Raw genomic sequence first — 22,531 nt, forward strand, 5'->3', positions numbered from 1 at the left:
ATTTTTGATATTCCTTTTCTTGCAGGAGACAAAGTCATCCCACTGTATATGGTTCAGTGTGGAAAATGCAGATGTTGTGTGAATCCAGACAGCAATCTTTGCTACAAAAATGAGTAAGTGGTACTTAGGCAAATGCCTAATTGCCTAATCCCCAGGGGTGGAGATATAGGGGTAAATTAATCAAACTGGTATAAAGTTGAACTGCCCATAGCATCCAATCAGATCCCACCTTTCATTTTGGACAGTTCCTTTGGAAAATGAAAGGTGGAATCTGATTTGTTGCTATGGGCAACTAAGCCAGTTCTACTTCAGACCAGTTTGATAAATCTCCAACCAGTGCCCAGGTGCCAGTAGGGTTTTCTAGTCCTACAGAGACGTATGCAGAAACTATTATTATACAGGGAGTGCAGAATTATTAGGCAAGTTGTATTTTTGAGGATTAATTTTATTATTGAACAACAACCATGTTCTCAATGAACCTCAAAAACTCATTAATATCAAAGCTGAATATTTTTGGAAGTAGTTTTTAGTTTGTTTTTAGTTTTAGCTATTTTAGGGGGATATCTGTGTGTGCAGGTGACTATTACTGTGCATAATTATTAGGCAACTTAACAAAAAACAAATATATACCCATTTCAATTATTTATTTTTACCAGTGAAACCAATATAACATCTCAACATTCACAAATATACATTTCTGACATTCAAAAACAAAACAAAAACAAATCAGTGACCAATATAGCCACCTTTCTTTGCAAGGACACTCAAAAGCCTGCCATCCATGGATTCTGTCAGTGTTTTGATCTGTTCACCATCAACATTGCGTGCAGCAGCAACCACAGCCTCCCAGACACTGTTCAGAGAGGTGTACTGTTTTCCCTCCTTGTAAATCTCACATTTGATGATGGACCACAGGTTCTCAATGGGGTTCAGATCAGGTGAACAAGGAGGCCATGTCATTAGATTTTCTTCTTTTATACCCTTTCTTGCCAGCCACGCTGTGGAGTACTTGGACGCGTGTGATGGAGCATTGTCCTGCATGAAAATCATGTTTTTCTAGAAGGATGCAGACTTCTTCCTGTACCACTTCCTGTACCACTGGGAGTTGAGCTTGACTCCATCCTCAACCCGAAAACGCCCCACAAGCTCATCTTTGATGATACCAGCCCAAACCAGTACTCCACCTCCACCTTGCTGGCGTCTGAGTCGGACTGGAGCTCTCTGCCCTTTACCAATCCAGCCACGGGCCCATCCATCTGGCCCATCAAGACTCACTCTCATTTCATCAGTCCATAAAACCTTAGAAAAATCAGTCTTGAGATATTTCTTGGCCCAGTCTTGACGTTTCAGCTTGTGTGTCTTGTTCAGTGGTGGTCGTCTTTCAGCCTTTCTTACCTTGGCCATGTCTCTGAGTATTGCACACCTTGTGCTTTTGGGCACTCCAGTGATGTTGCAGCTCTGAAATATGGCCAAACTGGTGGCAAGTGGCATCTTGGCAGCTGCACGCTTGACTTTTCTCAGTTCATGGGCAGTTATTTTGCGCCTTGGTTTTTCCACACGCTTCTTGCGACCCTGTTGACTATTTTGAATGAAACGCTTGATTGTTCGATGATCACGCTTCAGAAGATTTGCAATTTTAAGAGTGCTGCATCCCTCTGCAAGATATCTCACTATTTCTGACTTTTCTGAGTCTGTCAAGTCCTTCTTTTGACCCATTTTGCCAAAGGAAAGGAAGTTGCCTAATAATTATGCACACCTGATATAGGGTGTTGATGTCATTAGACCACACCCCTTCTCATTACAGAGATGCACATCACCTAATATGCTTAATTGGTAGTAGGCTTTCGAGCCTATACAGCTTGGAGTAAGACAACATGCATAAAGAGGATGATGTGGTCAAAATACTCATTTGCCTAATAATTCTGCACGCAGTGTAAGTGCACAGTAGATGGAGGGCCCTGCGGCAGACTTTGAATTGGGGCCCAGGTGCTGCCGTAAAGATTTTTTTTAATCCTGTGTTAATGTTGTTAAGAACAGCTCAGGCAAGATGGCCGCTCCTATAATGTTAAGCAAATAGAAGAAATAAATCTGCAATAAAAAAAAAAAAACAGATGAGGAAAAAAGGATATGTGCTACTCTCTGATTTTAACTGGCACGTATAATTTTGGCGACACATTTCCTTTAACAACTGAATTTGTTTGTAATTGTAATTGTAATGTTTTGCCAGAAAATTGTGTTTGTGAAACCAGTCTAAACATTTATTTAACATCTAGCTGGAGTTTAGTGGATAATTAGATAGTATTACGGTACTTTCATACTTGCGGCAGAGGATTCCGGCAGGCAATCCGGACGCAAACGGATGCATTTGTGAGATGGATCCGGATGCAGATCCGTCTCACAAATGCATTGAAATACCGGATCCGTCTTTCCGGTTGTCATCTGAAAAAAACGGATCCGGTATTTATTTTTTTCTCATTTTTAAAGGTCTGCGCATGCACAGACTGCAAAACCTGATCCGTTTTGCCGAAACACTTGGGGCCGGATCTGGTATTAATGCAATTCAATGGAAATTAATGCCGGATCCGGCATTCCGGCAAGTGTTCAGGATTTTTGGCCGGAGAGAAAACTGCAGCATGCTGCGGTATTTTCTCCGGCCAAAAAACGTAAGAGGAACTGAACTGATGCATACTGAACGGAATGCTCTCCATTCAGAATGTATTAGGATAAAACTGATCAGGACGGAACTCAATACCGGAAACTTTAACTCAACTGTGAAAGTACCCTTTGCCCCCATGCTCACAACTATAAATATTTTTTTCTGCATCTGATCTGCTTTTTTTACGGATTAGATGGGGCCGCAAAAAATGTGGACAGTACACCGTGTGCTGTCCACCTCTATGTTTCTGGTCCTCCGGTCCACAACATGATAAAACATGTCCTATGCGTTTCCATTTTGCAGACATTTCTATAGACGAGAAAAAAAACAGCGCCATGCACAAGACCAGTGTCTGTATTTTGCGGATGCGCGGCTTGTGGACTGCAAAACACATACAGTCATGTACATAAGACTGTAAAGTGACAAGCATAATACAGAAGATGATAGTTTCTATTGATTTCCTTTCATTTCTTAAACAGTCTTGGGAAATTTAATGGAGTGCTATTGGACAACACCACTAGATTTACCTGCAAGGGGAAACCTGTTCTACACTACGTCAGTATCGGCACTTTTACCGAGTACACAGTGGTTGATGACATTGCTGTTGCTAAGATACACCAGGATGCACCGCTGGATAAGGTCTGCCTTATTGGCTGTGGATTCTCCTCCGGATATGGCTCTGCTGTGAATACTGCTAAGGTAAGTGGGGTACTCCATGACTGCTGTGGTGCTCAGGGTGAGTCACTTCCCATCATGAATCTATTGCATTTTCCTACAGCCATTGCTAGTGGGAGCTCAGTGAATAGAGATATTTACAGCTTCCATCCATTTCAAAGGTAACTCTATAAATTCCTATGCATTGAGCTCCCTCTAGTGGTGGCTGCAGGTAGAGATTTTTATCGTATAAGAAGTAATGGGAAGCAGAGAATTTAAAGCTGTGTAGGGAAGATTTATCAATGTTTTCATACCAGCTGTCTGCTATAAATACATTGGAGATAATTTTGATCCCAGCAGTTTAACCCCTCAGATGCTGTGGTCAGTAGTGATCATTTGTGTGATTAGGCAAAGGGAGAGAGCTCCCTTAGTCCTCCAATCGACATCCCACAAACACAAATGCAGGGTGCCAAGTTGTTGTCATGACAGACAGTGACCTTCTGAAGACCCCCACGCCTGCCATGTGCCACGTTCCAACCTGTAATACACCTGTCCTCTAGCATCATGTAATAGAAAACCTGTAAAAATCCCTGAATGCAGTAATACAGAGGTGCAGGTTAAAATCCCCTAAGTGGAATAAAGAAAAATCTAAAAAAATGTAATACAATTTGTAAAAAAAAACAAAAACATGTAAACCAAAACATTAAAAAGAAAAAAAAATATTATTTTTTTCTTGATAAGTCATACCTAGGTTTTACAGGAGGAATGTAAGAATTTTTTTTTTTTAATCAGACCTCAGATCAGACCCCCATATCAAACCTCAGATCCGACCCCGATCAGACCTCCATGTCAGACCCCTGTCAGAGCTAAAATAAATAAATGAACTTATCTCTCCTGTTCAACTGCTACTCTGCAGGTCCAGTGTCTTTCCTGCAGTCACACTCCCTGGCTTTCTCCAAGCCGACATTGCACTGTGACCTAACTGCGTACAGTTAAGCCTCATTCACAGGTCAGTGTTTCACGGACGTGTGCTGTACGTGTTCTCCACCGACAGCACACGTCCCTATTTATTTTAATGTGTGTATTCACACATCAGTGTTTTAGCACGGTCCGTGGGTCCGTATTTTTAGCACAGATGAAAGCTCTATTTTGTCCATGTTCACGGATCCATTATGCCCATTAAAGTCTATGGGTCCGTGAAAACCACGGATGCATTCCGTGTTGCATCCGTGTTTCACGGATCATTAAAAAGAGATTAATTGAAAAAAAAATTTCAGCTGTTTAGTGTCAGTGAAACATGGATGCAACACGGACAGCAAAAAACAGACCCACGGACCCAACACGGATCTGTCACGGGAGAAAACACGGATTAAACACGATCCGTGTTACCACTGAACCAAAACTGACACTGACATCTGCATGAGGCATTAGTGTGGGCACTAAGTCCTGACACTGTATGCAGTCAGGACAGTTCCGCATGGGCCCAGAGAACACCAGTGAGCGGTGAGTACAGCCAGCGCTGGCAGTGCTTTACTCACCACACCCTGCATCTTCTGCATACTAATGAGCACTTCAATAGTGGAAAATTGGGGAAAAAAGCAATTATAGGTTTGTTTTTCACGGTGTTCACTATACGATAAAACTGACCTGTGTCCTTCATCCTCTGGGTCTGTACAATCACAACCATATCAGATTTAAATAATGTTTCTTGTGTTTTAATACTGAAAAAAAAACTGTAGAAAAATGATTTTTTTTCTTTTCATTGCTATATTCTGCCCCCCTTATTTTTTTAAGTTATATCTATGGAGCTTTTTGAGGGCTCTTTTTTTTTTTTGCGGGACAATGTGTTGTTTTTATTGATACTATTTTGGGGTGAGCTTGACCTTTTGATCACTTTTTATCAATTTTTGGGGGAAATGAAGAGATGAAAATATAGCAAATCAGCCATTATTTTCCATTAAGCCATTTGCAATATCAGATGAATATTTTTATATTTTAATAGTACTAGCATTTTTAGACACAGCGATGCCTATTATGTTTATTTTTTGATAGTTTATTTTAATTTTAGGAAAAAGGGTGGGGTGAATTTTTATATTTAAAAAAAAACTTTTTTTTACTTTTTTTAAAAGGCATATGTCAACAGATTTGTAGCTATGAAACTGGCTGACCTGTTACATGGGCACTTTGCAGCTGAAGGCATTTGTGTTAGTCCCTCGTTCATGTGCTCGCGCTGAAGAGAAAAAAACGTTTTAATATATGCAAATAAGCCTCTAGGAGCAATGGGGATATTGCCGTTACTTTTAGAGTCTCTTCTCTCTGCAAATGCCACACACTCTGCACTTTGACAGGGCCACGCACTGTAACATCATCTCACCTGGCCCCCTATACATCCTATATGTAGCACCTCCTGTTCCTGTATCCAACCAAACCCATGATGCACTTCTCTTTTCTCTGCCACAGCTCCAGCACCACCCCCTAGTTTATAGCTCCTCCCACCAGCTAGTTACATAGAAACTCTACTATCACTGCCCCGCCCATGAACATAACTTCACAGAAAATAAAAAAAGAGCTGCATAGACATAGTCATATTCATCATAAAGCAATTGCAATGTTGTACATCCAGAAAGAAAACATTTTCAGTGTGTCAATAACTGTTAGAAATCTGCAGCAGTATCCATCTGTGCTACATGCAGATCTTGTAACACATTTTGCTGCGGATTAGTGAAAATCTAAAGAATTTACATGCTGCAGATTTCGAATTCTCACCACACGTCAATTTGTTTTGGATAAAAACAGTTAAAATCTCTTCCATGTTTCTTCTACTGTAATATGTGGCACGTTTTCCACCTGTAAAGAAAATCCTCACCATATGAACATATCATAACTAGAGTTGAGCGGACACCTGGATGTTCGGGTTCGACGGCCTCGGCCGAACTTCAGAAAAAAGTTTGAGTTTGGGACCCGAACTTGACCCCGAACCCGAACCTCATAGAAGTCAATGGGGACCCGAACTTTTGAGCACTAAAATGGCTCTAAAAAAGTCATGAAAATGTGGTTAAGAGCATGGCAAGTGCTCTGCAAACAAATGTGGATAGGGAAATGACTTAAAATAACATAAAATACATACAAATAAGAAATAATAATCTTGATCTAGGAGGAGGAGGTCCATATGGAGTAGGAGGTTGAGGAGGCGGTGAAAGCGGCGATGGAGGAGGAGGAGGAGGTAGCCAACACTTATTTTTTTTTATTATTATTATTTTTGTTTAAATTTGGGTAGACATTGGGAAATATAACCTGTGATAACCCCCTCCAGCCATGCTAAACAAACGTTCCGACAATACACTGGCCGCAGGGCAGGCCAGCACCTCCAAGGCGTAAAGGGCAAGCTCAGGCCATGTGCCCAATTTGGAAACCCAGAACTTTAAGGGGGCAGACCCATCAGTCAGTACGTGTAGGCATGTGCACACATACTGCTCCACCATGTTGCTGAAATGCTGCCTCCTGCTCAGACGTTCCATATCAGCTGGTGGTGCTGGTTGTTGTGGTGTGCTGACAAAGCTTTTCCACATTTCGGCCATGCTAGTCCTGCCTTCTGAGGTGCTGGCGGTGCCCCAGCTGCGTTGGCGACCTCTTCCTTCTCCTGTCACGACCGCTACCCCAGCAGCAGTCGTGTCGCACCAGACGGAGGGGAAGGAGGACCCTTATCTAAGGATGGGAATAGTATGGCCACCCCTGACTAACCCTAAGCTGGCACCTGTCTGCCCTGATACCCTAGACGGGGTGTGAACCCGTGCGGCGAGCAGGATGCCTAAACCCTCAGTCACCCTAACAAGCCTAGAGTGGGGAAAGGCCGATGGGAGCACTAGTCACAATCACTCATGTCTAGGAGAACAGCAGGGGAAGACAGCAACAAACAAACTATATCAGAGATAGACTTATCCAGTCACGAGCAGAGAAGGCGATCCCAATGATGACAGTCCACGCCGGACAAGAGCTCCACAGCAACACCATCAAACGATCTCCTTCAAAGGTCAGAATAGAACTGGAAGTAAGGACTATATCTGGCAATGACTGCAAGTGAAAGTAAAACTAATATAGTAGCTGGGAGTGGCAGACAGGACTCACCTGAGAAGGATGCCTACAAACTCCCAGTCAGGACAAAAAGGTTCACAAGGCAAAACCCAGATGACATACCCTGAACCACGGAGCAAACTCTCAAGCTATTGCGAGTAGCAAGTCGCTGCGACCTTCTCCTCCCAGACCTGTCTGGATCAGTCACAGTCGTGACAGTACCCCCCTTTCTACGAGGGGCCCCTGGACCATCAAGACCAGGCCTCTCCGGATGGGAGCTATGAAAAGCCCGAATGAGTCTGTCCGCTTTTATCTCTGATGCTGGAACCCACATTCTCTCTTCGGAACCATAACCTTTCCAGTGCACCAGGTACTGAAGAGAGCGGCGAACATATCGTGAATCAAAAATCTTTTCTACCTGAAACTCAAGACTGCCATCAACAACCACCGGTGGAGGCGGTAGTGGCAATGGTTCAGGAGGTTCTACATATCTCTTAAGCAGAGATCTGTGGAAGACATTATGGATCCTTAGAGTCTGAGGTAGCTCCAGACGATAAAAGCCACCGGGTTAATGATCTTAATTACCCTATAAGGACCAATAAATCTCGGACCTAATTTCCACGAGGGAACCTTCAACTTGATATTTCTGGTAGACAACCACACCAAGTCATTCACCCCAAGGTCCGGACCTTCAGAGCGTTTCCTATCAGCCGCACGTTTGTATCTACCACCAATTCTCTTCAAACTTTCTTGCACACTCTGCCACACTGAAGAAAGTGAAGACGCAAATCGTTCCTCCTCAGGAATCCCAGACGGCCCCCCCTCACTAAACGTACAAAACTGAGGATGGAAACCATACGCACCAAAAAATGGTGACTTACAGGTGGATTCTTGACGACGATTATTAATGGCAAACTCGGCTAACGGTAAATAAGATGACCATTCCTCCTGATTTTCGGAAACAAAGCATCTCAAATATGTCTCTAGGTTTTGATTGGTACGTTCAGTCTGACCGTTGGACTGTGGATGGAAAGATGAAGAAAACGACAGATGAACCCCTAAACGAGAACAAAAAGCTTTCCAAAATTTAGAAACGAATTGGGTACCACGATCCGAAACAATATCGGAAGGGACCCCGTGAAGCTTCACGATGTGGTCAATAAAAACCTGAGCCAGTGTGTTAGCATTAGGCAATGCGGCAAGAGCAATAAAGTGCACCATTTTACTGAATCTGTCAACAACTACAAGAATAACAGTCTTCCCCGCTGATACTGGTAGATCCGTAATGAAATCCATTGACAGGTGCGTCCAAGGCCTGTTGGGGATGGCCAGAGGTAAAAGACGCCCTGCCGGACGAGTATGATCTACCTTAGAACGAGCACAGGTAGCACATGCAGACACAAAATTCAACACCTCCTGGCGCCATTTAGGCCACCAGAACCGACGAGACACTAACTCAGAGGTTGCTCTACTACCTGGGTGTCCTGCCAGTGTGGAGTTATGGTGTTCTTTTAATATCTCCAGTCGTAAATTTTCTGGCACAAACTGTTTACCCGAGGGGCAGGAGGCCGGGGCGTCCCCCTGAGCTTCCAACACCCTCCCCTCCAAACCTGAGTGTAATGCAGAGACCACCACCCCCTTTTGGAAAATGGGCTCTGGTACCTCAACATCACCCGCTCCAGGAAAACTTCGAGACAATGCATCCGCCTTAGTATTTTTTGCCCCCGGGCGATAGGTTATTACAAAATTAAACCTAGTAAAAAATAACGACCACCGAGCCTGTCTAGGGGTGAGACGTTTAGCAGACTCCAGATATAATACGTTTTTGTGATCAGTAATCACTGTGACGGGATGAACCGCCCCCTCCAAAAAATGACGCCACTCCTCAAAAGCCAACTTAATAGCCAAAAGTTCCCTGTTGCCAATATCATAGTTCCTTTCTGCAGTAGACAATTTCTTCGAAAAGAAAGCACATGGACGCCATTCACCAGGGGACGGGCCCTGAGATAGTACCGCTCCCACCCCCACCTCTGATGCGTCAACCTCTACAATAAAAGGAAGCGAGACATCTGGCTGTACGAGAATAGGGGCCGAGGTGAATCTCTCCTTCAGAGATGCAAAGGCAGTTTTGGCTGCATGTGACCATTTGGAAAAATCGGATCCCTTTTGGGTCATGTCCGTCAGTGGTTTGACCACCAAGGAATAGTTTTTTATAAACTTTCTATAAAAATTGGCAAACCCCAGGAAGCGTTGCAATGCCTTCAGGTTCTCAGGCAGATCCCAGTCTATAATCGCCCGGACTTTCTCTGGATCCATGCGGAAACCTGAATCTGACAACACATACCCCAGAAATGGCAGTTCTTTTACGGCGAACACACATTTTTCTAACTTAGCAAACAATTTGTTGGCCCTTAATATCTGCAGCACTTGTCTCACATGGATCTTATGTGTATCCAAATCCGGGGAATAGACCAGGATGTCATCAAGATATATCACAACAAATCTCCCGATAAGGTGACTAAAAATATCGTTGACAAAATGTTGGAATACCGCAGGCGCATTAGTAAGACCAAATGGCATGACCAGATTTTCATAATGCCCTTCCGGAGTATTAAAAGCCGTCTTCCACTCATCCCCCTCTTTGATGCGAACCAGGTTATAGGCTCCTCTGAGATCCATTTTGGAGAACCATTTAGCACCAGCAACCTGATTAAAGAGGTCGGGAATGAGAGGAAGAGGATAGGGATCTCGGATAGTTATCCGGTTTAATTCCCGGAAATCCAGGCAAGGACGTAGGCCCTCATCTTTCTTTTTAATGAAAGAGAACCCTGCAGCCACAGGTGAAGAAGAGGGTCTGATGTGTCCCTTAGCCAAACTCTCCGAAATATAATCTTTAATAGCCTTCCTCTCCGGGCCGGAAAGATTGTATAACCGGGTTTTAGGTAGTTTGGCCCCAGGTAGTAGATTAATCGGGCAATCATATGGACGATGAGGTGGTAACCCCTGACAACCCTTCTCAGAGAACACATCCATAAAATCTGACAAAAAGGCAGGTAAAGATGTTACAGAGAGTGTAGAGCACCTACTACTCAAGCAGTTGTCCTTACAATGTTCACTCCACTCCACAATCTCCCCGGCCTGCCAATCCACCACTGGATTGTGAGTCACCAGCCAGGGAAGCCCCAATACCATAGGAGCCGGAAGACCGTCCAGGACATAACACGAGATATGCTCTTTATGGAGGGCCCCTACCTGCAGATGGATATTATGAATGATCTGAGTTAACTCTTTCTGAGTAAGAGGGGAGGAGTCGATGGCAAAAACAGGAATAGTTCTGCGTATCGGTTCTGGAGTAAAACCCAGAGCCTGAGCAAACCGTGAATCCACCAAGTTGACCCCCGCCCCACTGTCCAAAAAGACGGAACAGATCTCAGTCTTATTGCCCGCCTCAACGGTAGCGGACAACAAAAACTGAGACATGCGTATGGAGGAAACGAATACGCCCAGACTGTTATCCTCCGCACAATCTGGGGACTCTAGTTTTCCCGGCGGCTCCTTAGTTTGTGGTCTCTTGGGTTCTGAGGGACAAACCTTTACAAAATGACCCCTCCCCCCACAACGAAAACAAACCTCTGACCTACAGCGGAACTTAGGAGGATTCACCCGTCTAGTGGAGCCCCCTATTTGCATTGGTTCAACTGGATCATAACAAACCGATCCCTGCCCTATAGAGGCCTACGTAAAATTTAATAGTCTCTCCCTGAGTCGTCTGTCGATTCTTATGGACAGAGACATAGCAGCCTCCAGAGACCCAGGGACCTCGTATACCGCCAGCGCGTCTTTTAATTTTTCAGACAACCCCTGGCAGAACTGACTCCTAAGGGCCGAGTCGTTCCATAACGTATCAGTAGCCCACCTACGGAATTCGGAACAATATAGTTCAGCAGACCGGTTCTCTTGCCGAAGTCTACGTAGCTTAGACTCAGCCAGTGAGACCCTGTCCGGGTCATCATATACGAGACCCAGGGCTTCAAAAAACTCCTCCACTGATCGTAAGGCCAGAGAGTCTGATGGTAGGGAGAAAGCCCAAGCCTGCGGATCTCCTTGCAGGAGAGAAATTACAATACCCACCCGTTGATCCTCACCGCCGAAGGATCTAGGGTGTAACCTGAAGAACAATTTGCAAGCTTCTCTGAAGGTTACAAATTGGTCTCTCCCTCCTGAGAACCTATCAGGTAAAGCCACTTTTGGCTCAGGAGTACCTTGGTTTCCCGTAGCAACGGTGGAACCCAAGGATGGCTGCTGCTGCTGCAGCACTGTTGCTTTTAATCCTGCCACTTCAAGGGATAATCCATGTAATTGTTTCGCCAAAACCGTAACCGGATCCATAGTGGAACAGAAAAATACAAAGCAAAACAGCAAGCAAAAAAAATATATAAAAAAAAAAAAAGAAATGTCACTTTTTTTTTTTTTTTTTTTTTAAAAGGCCAGATATACTGTCACGACCGCTACCCCAGCAGCAGTCGTGTCGCACCAGACGGAGGGGAAGGGGGACCCTTATCTACGGATGGGAATAGTATGGCCACCCCTGACTAACCCTAAGCTGGCACCTGTCTGCCCTGATACCCTAGACGGGGTGTGAACCCGTGCGGCGAGCAGGATGCCTAAACCCTCAGTCACCCTAACAAGCCTAGAGTGGGGAAAGGCCGATGGGAGCACTAGTCACCATCACTCATGTCTAGGAGAACAGCAGGGGAAGACAGCAACAAACAAACTATATCAGAGATAGACTTATCCAGTCACGAGCAGAGAAGGCGATCCCAATCACGACAGTCCACGCCGGACAAGAGCTCCACAGCAACACCATCAAACGATCTCCTTCAAAGGTCAGAATAGAACTGGAAGTAAGGACTATATCTGGCAATGACTGCAAGTGAAAGTGAAACTAATATAGTAGCTGGGAGTGGCAGACAGGACTCACCTGAGAAGGATGCCTACAAACTCCCAGTCAGGACAAAAAGGTTCACAAGGCAAAACCCAGATGACATACCCTGAACCACTGAGCAAACTCACAAGCTATCACGAGTAGCAAGTCGCTGCGACCTTCTCCTCCCAGACCTGTCTGGATCAGTCACAGTCGTGACATCTCCTCTGTCTTTGCCTTGTGCTTCCACTGTGCCCCCCGCTTTCAGGTGGGAATGCCACCAGCAGCGTGTCTACCAGCGTGCGCTTGTACTCGCGCATCTTACAATCACGCTACAGTGACGGAATTAAGGACGGTACGTTGTCCTTGTAATGGGGATCCAGCAGAGTAGCCACCCAGTAATCAGCACAAGTTAGAATGTGGCCAACTCGGCGGTTGTTGCGGAGACACTGCAGCATGTAATCACTCATGTGTGCCAGGCTGCCCAGATACAACGACAAGCTGTCCTCTGTGGGAGGTGTAGCGTCTGTGTCCTTTGCATCCCCCCAGCCACGCACCAGTGATGGCCATGAGCTGGTTTGGGTGCCACCCTGCTGTGAACACGGTTCCTCCTCTTCCATCTCCTCCCCCTCATCGTCCACCTCGTCATCCTCCAGAACTGTGCCCTGGCTGGACAATTGTGTACCTGATGTATGTTTGTGCAGCAACCCACCCTCTGAGCAACTAGTGAATGACTGGCCTGAAACCCTTGTAAATGATCCCTCTTGCTCCTCCTCCTGTGCCACATCCTCTTCCATCATCGCCCGAAGTGTTTTTTCATTTTGGCATAGAAGTCGGATAGTAACGCTGAGAACGGCGTCATCGGTACTGGCCATGTTGGGGGAGTACTCGAAACAGTGCAACAAGGCACACAGGTCTCGCATGGAGGCCCACTCATTGATGGTGAAGTGGTGCTGTTCCGCCGAGCTACTCACCCATGCGTGCTGCAACTGAAACTCCACTATCGCCTGCTGCTGCTCGCACAGTCTGGCCAGCATGTGCAAGGTGGAGTTCCACCTCGTGGGCACGCCAAAAGCGCGCACAGACGGCCCGCACTTTCTGCAGCAGCTCTGCACCACCAAATTCAGAACATACGCCAGGCAAGGGATGTGCGTCAAACCGGCTAGGCCCAGAGCTGCTACAAGATTTTGCCTATTATCGCACACGACCAGGCCGGGCTTGAGGCTCACTGGCACCAACCACTCATCGGTCTGTTGTTCCATGCCCGTCCACAGCTCCTGCGCGATGTGGGGTTTGTCCCCCAAACAGATAAGTTTTAAAACTGCCTGCTGTCGTTTGCCCCTGGCTGTGCTGAAGTTGGTGGTGAAGGTGTTACGCTGACCGGATGATGAGGCAAGAGAGGATGAGGAAGCAGAGTTGGAGGAGGAAGCAACAGGAGGCAAAGAGAAGCGCCCTGCAATCCTCGGTGGTGAAAGGACATGCGCCAAACTGCTATCCGCCTCAGGCCCAGCCGCCACTGCATTTACCCAGTGTGCTGGTAGGGAGATATAACGTCCCTGACCGTGCTTACTGGTCCACGTATCCGTATTTAGGTGGACCTTGCCACAGATGGCGTTGCGCAGTGCACACCTGATTTTGTCCCCCACTTGGTTGTGCAGGGAAGGGATGGCTCGCCTGGAAATGTAGTGGCAGCTGGGCACGACGTACTGTGGGACAGCCACCGCCATAAGGCTTTTAAAACTCTGTCTCCACCAGACGGAATGACAGCATTTCAAAGGCCAGTCATTTTAAAAATACTGGCATTCAGGGCCAGGGATCGCGGGTGGGTAGGGGGGTTCTTCCTCTTTCGCTCCAGTGTTTGGGAGATAGAGAGCTGAACGATTCCATGGGACATTGTGGAGATGCTTGGTGACCCAGGTGATGGCGTTGCTGGCAGATCTTCTGTTTGCGGGGTGGCAGGTGCCACTGTTACTCCAGAGATGGATGACTAGGCCAAGACTGCAGCAGAAGAGAAAGCAGGAGGAGCCGGAGACCTTTATTGGTTTTGGAGGTGTCTACTCCACTGCAGTTCGTGCTTTGCATGCTTCTGGCTCTGATTGCACAGCGTGCAAACCACTCGTGTCTTGTCGTCAGCACATTGAATAACTGCCACGCCAGGGAACTCCTTGGAGCTGGCTTTGGTGTGCTCGGTCCCTTGGTGCGGTGGGCAGTAGCAGGCGTACTGTCTAGAGGACGGCCGCTCCGCTTTTGCACCCTGCTCCCTCTTCTGCTGTGCTGGTGGCTCTGTGCGACCACCGCCTCTTCCTCCGAACTACACATACACAGGTCACTCGCATGACCTTGATTCCATGTAGGGTCGAGGACCTCATCGTCCTCCACATCATCTTCCACCCAGTCTTCACCCCTGCCCTCCTTGTCGGTCTACACACTGCAGAAAGCCACAGCAGTTGGCACCTGTGTTTCGTCATCATCCGAGACGTGCTGCGGCGGTCCTCCCATGTACTTATCCTGAAACATAAGTGGTTGGGCATCAGTGCACTCAATGTATTCCACTTCTGGGGCAGGGCTATGTGGATGGCCCTGGGAAACCCTGCTAGGAGAGTCATGAAAAAGCAGAAGAGACTGCTGCATGACTTGGGGCTCAGACTGCTTGGCTGATTTGCAAGGGGGTGAGGTGAAGGACTGATGGACATGGGCTGCAGGTGCCAACTCTGATCTTTCAGCAGGGGACTGGGTGGGAGACAATGTGAAGGAACTGGAGGCATTGTCAGCAACCCAATCTACTATCAACTGTACTTGTTCAGGCCTCTCTATTCGTACAGCCCCATTCAGCCCTACCAAATAACGCTGAAGGTTCTGTCGCCTACTCGCACCTGAGAAAGGTGTTTCACTTGTGCGTATAGCTGGCATAGATCGACCATGTCCTCTCCCTGCAACAGGAGCTCCACCAGCAGCACCCCGACCGGGGTTACGTCCCTTTTTTGACGCTCTCCTGATTCTTTGCGTTCACCCATCAAACTAACAGATAGTTTATGTCATGTGACAATGTAACCGCCAATAGTCAACTATTAAGTTCACTGAGAGTAAGGCAGTGCCGGTGTCATAAAGAGGAAAAATTTCTCAAGGTCACACAACAGTGTGACAGGCGAATTTTATACAATTACTTCACTGTCACAAAAAATGTTAGTTTGTCAACCAACAATGTAACTGCAGTATTGACTGGTTGTATTTGATTGTGACAAATGCAGCAAAGGCCCCAGATGTAGGGTCTTGCCCAAAATGGGTGTTTTTTTTTAAAACCAGGATATAACCGCAGTATCTAACGCTAGTATTTGACTGTGACAAATGCAGCAAAGGCCCCAGATGTAGGGTTTTGCAAAAAATTTTGTTTTTTTTAAACCAAGAATACAACTGCAGTATTTAAACTTTGTATTTGACTGTCACAAATGCAACAAAGGCAACAAATGTATTATCTTGCCCAAAATGGGTGTTTTTTTAATACCAGAATATAACAGCGGCATATCACGCTTGTATTGGACTGTCAGAAATGCAGCAAAGGCCACAAATGTATTACCTTGCCCAAAATGGGTGTTTCTTTTAATACCAGAATATAACAGCACTATCTAACGCTTGTATTTGACTGTGACAAATGTAGCAAAGGCCCCAGATGTAGGGTCTTGCAAAAAATGTGTATTTTTTTTAAACCCAGAATATAATTGCAGTATTTTAAGCTTGTATTTCACTGTGACAAATGCAGCAAAAGCCCCAGATGTAGGGTCTTGCAAAAAATGGGTGTTTTTTTTAACCCAGAATATAACTGCAGTATTTAAAGTTTGTATTTGACTGTCACAAATTCAGCAAAGGATCCAAAATGTATTTTCTTGCAAAAATAAAAAAGGGTATTTTATTAAACCCTGAATATAACTGCAGTATTTAAACCTTGTATTTGACTGTCACAAATGCAAATATGCTTTGCTGGTGCACTGAACTGGCATAAAATGGCCGCCGACACCCATCTAACTAACAGACAGATAAAAGTTCTTTTTCTGTGTCACTGGGCTCAGAGCAGGGTAAAAAAATTACCCACAAAACAAAGCACCCACAAAACAAAATCGCTGTAGATCGCTGAGTTAACAAGCACTTCTGATAACTGATTCTTTCTTATTCTCTCCCTCACAGCAGCAGCATCCTATCCCTACACTAATAAGAGCAGAGTGACCTGCAGCGCTAAGTGACTCCAGCTTATATAGAGGCTGGGTCACATGCTGCACTGGCCAATCACAGCCCTGCCATTAGTAGGCATGGCTGTGATGGCTTCTAAGGCCACAAGAGTTAAACGCTTGTTGATTGGCTGCTCTGCAGCCTTTCAAAAAGCGCCATTAAATCGCCGAACAACGAAGCCGAACCCGAACTTTTACTGAAAAGTTCGGGTTCGGGTCCGGGGTCCAAAAATCCTAAAGTTCGGTGCGAACCCGAACTTTACAGTTCGGGTTCGCTCAACCCTAATCATAATCTAAACTTAATATATTCTGAGATTTGTGGTTCAAAAAAAAAAAAAATCATACAGATGCTATCACCATATTCTCAAATGTTAAACGCATATGTCAAAAGTAAATAAATTTTCATCGGATGACGGTGACGGAAGTTAGTGTCCATGTTCAAGTTCAATTTAAAACCTTGAAATATGAGCACAAAAGTACAAAAAACTCACTAACACATTCCCAGCTGTATTAGGGTATATCCACACATGGCTGTTTTGTCTCAAAAATGTCTGTGACTGTCTTATTCATCCAAATGCGTCTGGCCGAAATTCATTGTATATACTACAGAAACAACCTTATTCAAACATACCAGATTTTCAGTTACAGAAGTTTTTGCAACAAATCTGACATGTGAATATATCCATAGGGTACATCCACACAGGATTTAAATGTTATTATTATTTATTATTAAAGCGCCATTCATTCCATAGCGCTGTACATATGAAAAGGGGTATACATACATAAACAGACAATTGCTCTAAGCATGACCAAGACGAGTTACAAACTGGTACAGAAGGAGAGAGGGCCCTGCCCGTGAGGGCTTACAATCTACATGGTATGGGAGAAGGACACAGTAGGAGAGGGTAAAGCTGGTCATGGCAGTATAGAGGCAGCAGGGTCACTGGTTGTAGGCTTGTCTGAAGAGGTGGGTTTTCAGGTTTCTTTTGAAGGATTCCACTGTAGGTGAGAGTCTGATATGTTGGGGTAGTGAGTTCCAGAGTGTGGGGGATGCACAGGAGAAATCTTAGAGGTGATTGTGGGAAGAGGTGACAAGAGGAGAGGAGAGAAGGAGGTTTTGTAAAGATCGGAGATTACGTGTGGGGATGTATCGGGAAAGTAGCTCAGAGGTGTAGGGAGGGGACTAGTTGTGGACAGGCTTGTATGTATTTGTTAGTATTTTGAACTGAATTAGCTGGGCAATGGGGAGCCAGTGAAGGGATTGGCAGAGGGGAGAGGCAGAGGAGTAACAGGGTGAGAGGTGGATTAGTCGGGCAGCAGAGTTGAGGATAGATTGGAGGGGTGCGAGAGTGCTAGATGGAAGACCACAGAAGAGAATGTTGCAGTAGTCTAGGCGGGAGATGATGAGGACATGTACAAGCATTTTCGCAGACTCAAAGTTAAGGAAAGCGCAGATGCGGGAAATGTTTTTCAGTTGGAGGTGGCAGGTGGTGGAAAGGGCTTGGATGTGTGGTCGGAAGGAGAGGGCAGACTTGGTTGACCGGGGAGAGTGTGCAGCTATTGATCGTGATAGATAGGTCTGTTGGGGAAGTTGAGCAAGATGGGGGAAAGATGATGAATTCTGTTTTATCCATGTTATGTTTTAGAAAGTGAGAGGAGACGAAGGAGGATATGGAAGATAGGCATTGTGGGATTCTGGATGGTAAGGTGGTGATGTCTGGACCAGAGAGGTAGATTTGTGTGTCATCAGCATAAAGGTGATACTGAAAGTGTAGATAGAGAAGAGCAGGGGTCCTAGGACAGAGCCTTGCGGGACACCAACAGAGAGGGAATGAGACGAGCAGGTGGTGTGAGAGTGTAAGACGCTAAATGTCTGGTCTGTGAGGTATGATGTGATCCAGGAGAGGGCCAGGTCAGTGATGCCAAGAGATGAGAGAGTTTGTAACAGAAGGGAGTGGTTGACAGAGGACAGGTCAAGGAGAAGGAGGACAGACTAATGTTAGTTGGTTTTGGCTGTTACTAGGTCATTGGTGACTTTGGTAAGGGCAGTCTCAGTTGAGAGGTGGGGTCAGAAGTAGTGGTGAGCGAGCACCAAAGTGTTCGGGTGTTCAGTCCGACCACATCGCGATATTCGTGTGCTCAGTCGAGCACCCGATTATAATGGAAGTCAATGGGAGACAACCACCCAGATAGCAAGTAATTGTGCTGCAATTTTGAAAATGACTTGCTAAGCTAATGCAGACTTGCCAAGCTTCACAAGTATGTTGCAAACTTGCAGCAAGTCTGCTTTGCAAGTCTCCAGATTAACTTGCTTTTGCAAACTTGCTGCAAGTTCTCGTTAAGTTATTATGCTCTTGCTAGAGACTTGACAAGCAAATTTGCTCCAAGTTGAAAAAGTGTCAACTAGAATTTGTGCTGCAAGTGCTCTGCAAGTGTACAACTTGCCAGAGAATGTGTGCAGCAAGTTAACAAGACTTAAAATTTAACCCTGCCACAAGTTTGTGGCAAGTTATCCTTGCTAGCAGGCACCCCCTGCTCAGATAAGGGGGGGGGGGGGGGTGCCTGAACCATAGGAAAAGGTCTGAAAGTGATGGAAACACCTCTGAAATCGATTAGGAACAGCAGGGGGACCATGTCTAGATACATCGTAGACGCCAATGTCGCTGCTGGGAACCATGTTGTCCAAGTTGTACGCCACTTTAACAGACTGAGAAAAAAATGGACAAAGCCCCGCACCCACAAAAAAAAAAAATCCTTTTTAGAGGAAAAATTGTTAGGAAACATTCTTTCCTGTAGATTAAATTGTATATACAGTGTAAGTGCTGCCAAAAATTACAAGGAAGAAGAGATACAGCCTGTATATAACATAAAGGAGGGCCTCATTCATATGGTGCTACAATTGTTCAGGTAGTGGGACTCCTACACTCATAAAGCCTATGCACTAAGTGAAAGGGCTGCCAAAAATTACAAGGAACTGGCACTACAATGCACACTTTATTACACATAAAGGAGGGCATCATACACACCCTTTAAAAATTATCATTGATAGCCTGCTGGTGACCCTCAAAAACATTAGGAGCAAGGGCCTGCTGTTCTGACCACCTAATAAGTTAATTGACCCGGTCAGCACAGGCTACCAAGAAAGAATTACCAATTTCTAATCGTAATGTTCCTTTGGGTTCCAGAGAACGTCACATAGCAGACTTAGCGCAGGGAATGGCGATCAGCATTTGTTGGCTCTTTACATTATGGAACTGTACCACAATTAAAGCTGCTATCTGACTATCTTGGAATTCTATTGTCTACCCCAGGCATCCTCAAACTGCGGCCCTCCAGCTGTTGTAAAACTACAACTCCCACAATGCCCTGCTGTAGGCTGATACCTGTAGGTTGTTCGGGCATGCTGGGAGTTGTAGTTTTGCAACAGCTGGAGGGCTGCAGTTTGAGGATGCCTGGTCTACCCCAAAGAAAGATCTAGGGAAAGTGGCACATATAATGAAAAAAAGGAATACAATTGTAATTCCTCCAGGCCCCAAATGCGAAAGGGTCTAATATCTCCTGAAAAGGCATCTGCAAAGGAGAGAGGAGAAAATGGAGTCAAGCCTGACATATTTAAAAAAAAAACATTGAAATATTTACCCCTGTGCCACTATATAAAAACCAGAATCCTGTAAAAAAAAAAACACATGCGTGAAAGATTCACCACTGAAGGAAACCAAATTATGTTTCCTTCCAAGTCTGAAACATAGAAAATAATATACCATGTCAGCTGACCCCCCCCCCCCCCGCCCCCCCAACAAATTGTAGGTGAGGGCCTGCAGGTGAGCTGACCCTCCCTGAAGAGGGACATGAGGATATCTTATGCACTGATCCCCAAACTCTTAAGCCTCCAAAGTCAGAAGAAGATGATGGGGGGAATGGCAATTAGTGGTGGATGATGGGGATCAGACACAGTTGTCAATAAGTAGGGTGTTGTTAGGTCAACACAAGTCAGGAGGATGACCAGAGTGAGGAAGTGGATTTGTAGATGGGGGACGATGACATCACTGACCCAACCTGGGAAGGTGGAAAGCCAAGTGAGGACAGCAGGACAGAGGGGGAGGGATCCACAGCACTGCAACAGCCTGGAAGAGGCTGTGTGGTGTCAAAAGGGAGAAGGCGGGCCACAATAAACAGGTCCGCAACTGTTCCCCCTTGTGCAAATCTACCTTGACAAAGGGTAGGTGTTCCGCAGTCGGAAACTTTATTGAGGAAGGTGGGGACGATAAAAGAATTGGAATTTGCTAACTGTAACTGTGCTATACCTAAATAAGAACTCCGAACTTCACCAGCATGATCCGCCACATGGCATCACAGCACCCAAATCGGTGGGCCGAACCCCTGGGTCCACAATCAGTGTCTGTGGGTCACAGCACTGCCTCCTCTTCCTCCCCTGTGTTACGTGCTGGCCAATCCTCTCTGTCCTAGACGCAGGCCTGGATGACTCCCTCCCTGCAGCTGGGCCTTCGCAAGCACCATCTGCTAGCACACCCCTTTCTGTGTCCAAGCACAGCGTACAGATGTCCCCAGGCCTTTGATTGTAAGCGCCAATACCCGGCCACCCACCCACAGGCTACATCACTAAATGTGCACCTTTCAAAATTTGCAGGCATGGAAATGTTACCATCTAGGCCTGTGGACACTGAGGCTTTCCTCAGCCTCATGACGGCGGCCGTCCTTCGTTACTCAGTCCCTAGCCTCCGCTATTTTTCACTGTGTGCCGTCCACGCATTACACCAGTAATTGTGTGTGTGTCCCGTAACATCACCCGTGCCCTGACCAATGCAGTTATTGGAAAGGACACATGGACAAGTGCTTTTGGCCAGGGACGCTACATTTCCGTTACTGCACACTGGGTGAACCTTGTGTAGGCCGTTAGCGAGTCGGACCCTGGGATGGCACAGGTGCCAACGACACCAAGGATTGAAAGGGCACTACTTCCATCAGGATTTTTGCCACCACCTACATTAGTTGCAGCAACCCCCCCTTCTTCTCCTCCGCCTCCACCTTCTCCTCCACTGCAAACTCAGAATTCTCATGGGGAAGCAGCAACAGGCCTTGATGAAATTAATTTGATTGGGTGACAAAAAGCACACCACCGCGGAGCTAGGGCAGGGTATAAAGGACCAGATTGGCTGTGTCTGATAATGGCCATAGGTTGTTGGCAGATTTGTAGCTCGGCAAGCTCACACACATGGCAATTATACAGCATATATGTACCATGCACAACAAACATCCCAAACGTATACACTAATATAACTATAAACCTAACAAACAAGAGTTGAGTTAAACCAATGGCATGAGCTTTTTAACCACTACAGGACCGCCGTACGCAGGATTGCGTCTTTGCGGCGCCCCTGTTATTCCTCCTGGAAGCGCCGGCGTGTCCTCTCGCGAGAGGCGAGATTTCCTGTGAACGCGCACACACAGGAGCGTGCGTTCACAGGAACCGGAGGTAAACTAGCTGATCTGCAGCCTGCCAGCGGCGATCGTTCGCTGGCAGGCTGTAGATGCTATATTTTTAACCCCTAAAAGGTATATTAGACGCTGTTTTGATAACAGCGTCTAATATATCTGCTACCTGGTCCTCTGGTGGTCCCTTTTGCTTGGATCGACCACCAGAGGACACAGGCAGCTCTGTAATAAGTAGCACCAAACACCACTACACTACACCACCCCCGACACTTAATAACCCCTTAGTAACCCTTGATCACCCCATATTAGACTCCCTGATCACCCCCCTGTCATTGATCACCCCCCTGTAAGGCTCCATTTAGACGTCCGTATGTGTTTTGCGGATCTGATCCATGGATCCGCGGATCCGCAAAACACATACGGACGTCTAAATGGAGCCTTACAGGTGGGTGATCAATGACATATAGCCCATATAGACTCCCTGATCACCCCCCTGTAAGGCTGGCTCCGTTCAGAGGTCCATATGTGTTTTGCGGATCCACGGATCCATGG

General features: G+C 46.0%; 1 protein-coding gene across 1 annotated transcript in view; it reads left to right on the top strand.

The window, feature by feature from the left end:
* The window catches only part of LOC120989847 (alcohol dehydrogenase 1-like), a 149,784-nt gene that overhangs the window by 58,381 nt on the left and 68,872 nt on the right, over positions 1–22,531 (top strand). The window contains exons 4-5 of the mRNA XM_040418204.1: positions 26–113; positions 3,136–3,355. Of these exons, the coding sequence (XP_040274138.1) occupies positions 26–113; positions 3,136–3,355 (308 nt within the window). The remainder of the gene's footprint in view (positions 1–25; positions 114–3,135; positions 3,356–22,531) is intronic.

This window comes from Bufo bufo, chromosome 2 (assembly GCF_905171765.1).
Source record: "Bufo bufo chromosome 2, aBufBuf1.1, whole genome shotgun sequence".
Classification (NCBI taxonomy): domain Eukaryota; kingdom Metazoa; phylum Chordata; class Amphibia; order Anura; family Bufonidae; genus Bufo; species Bufo bufo.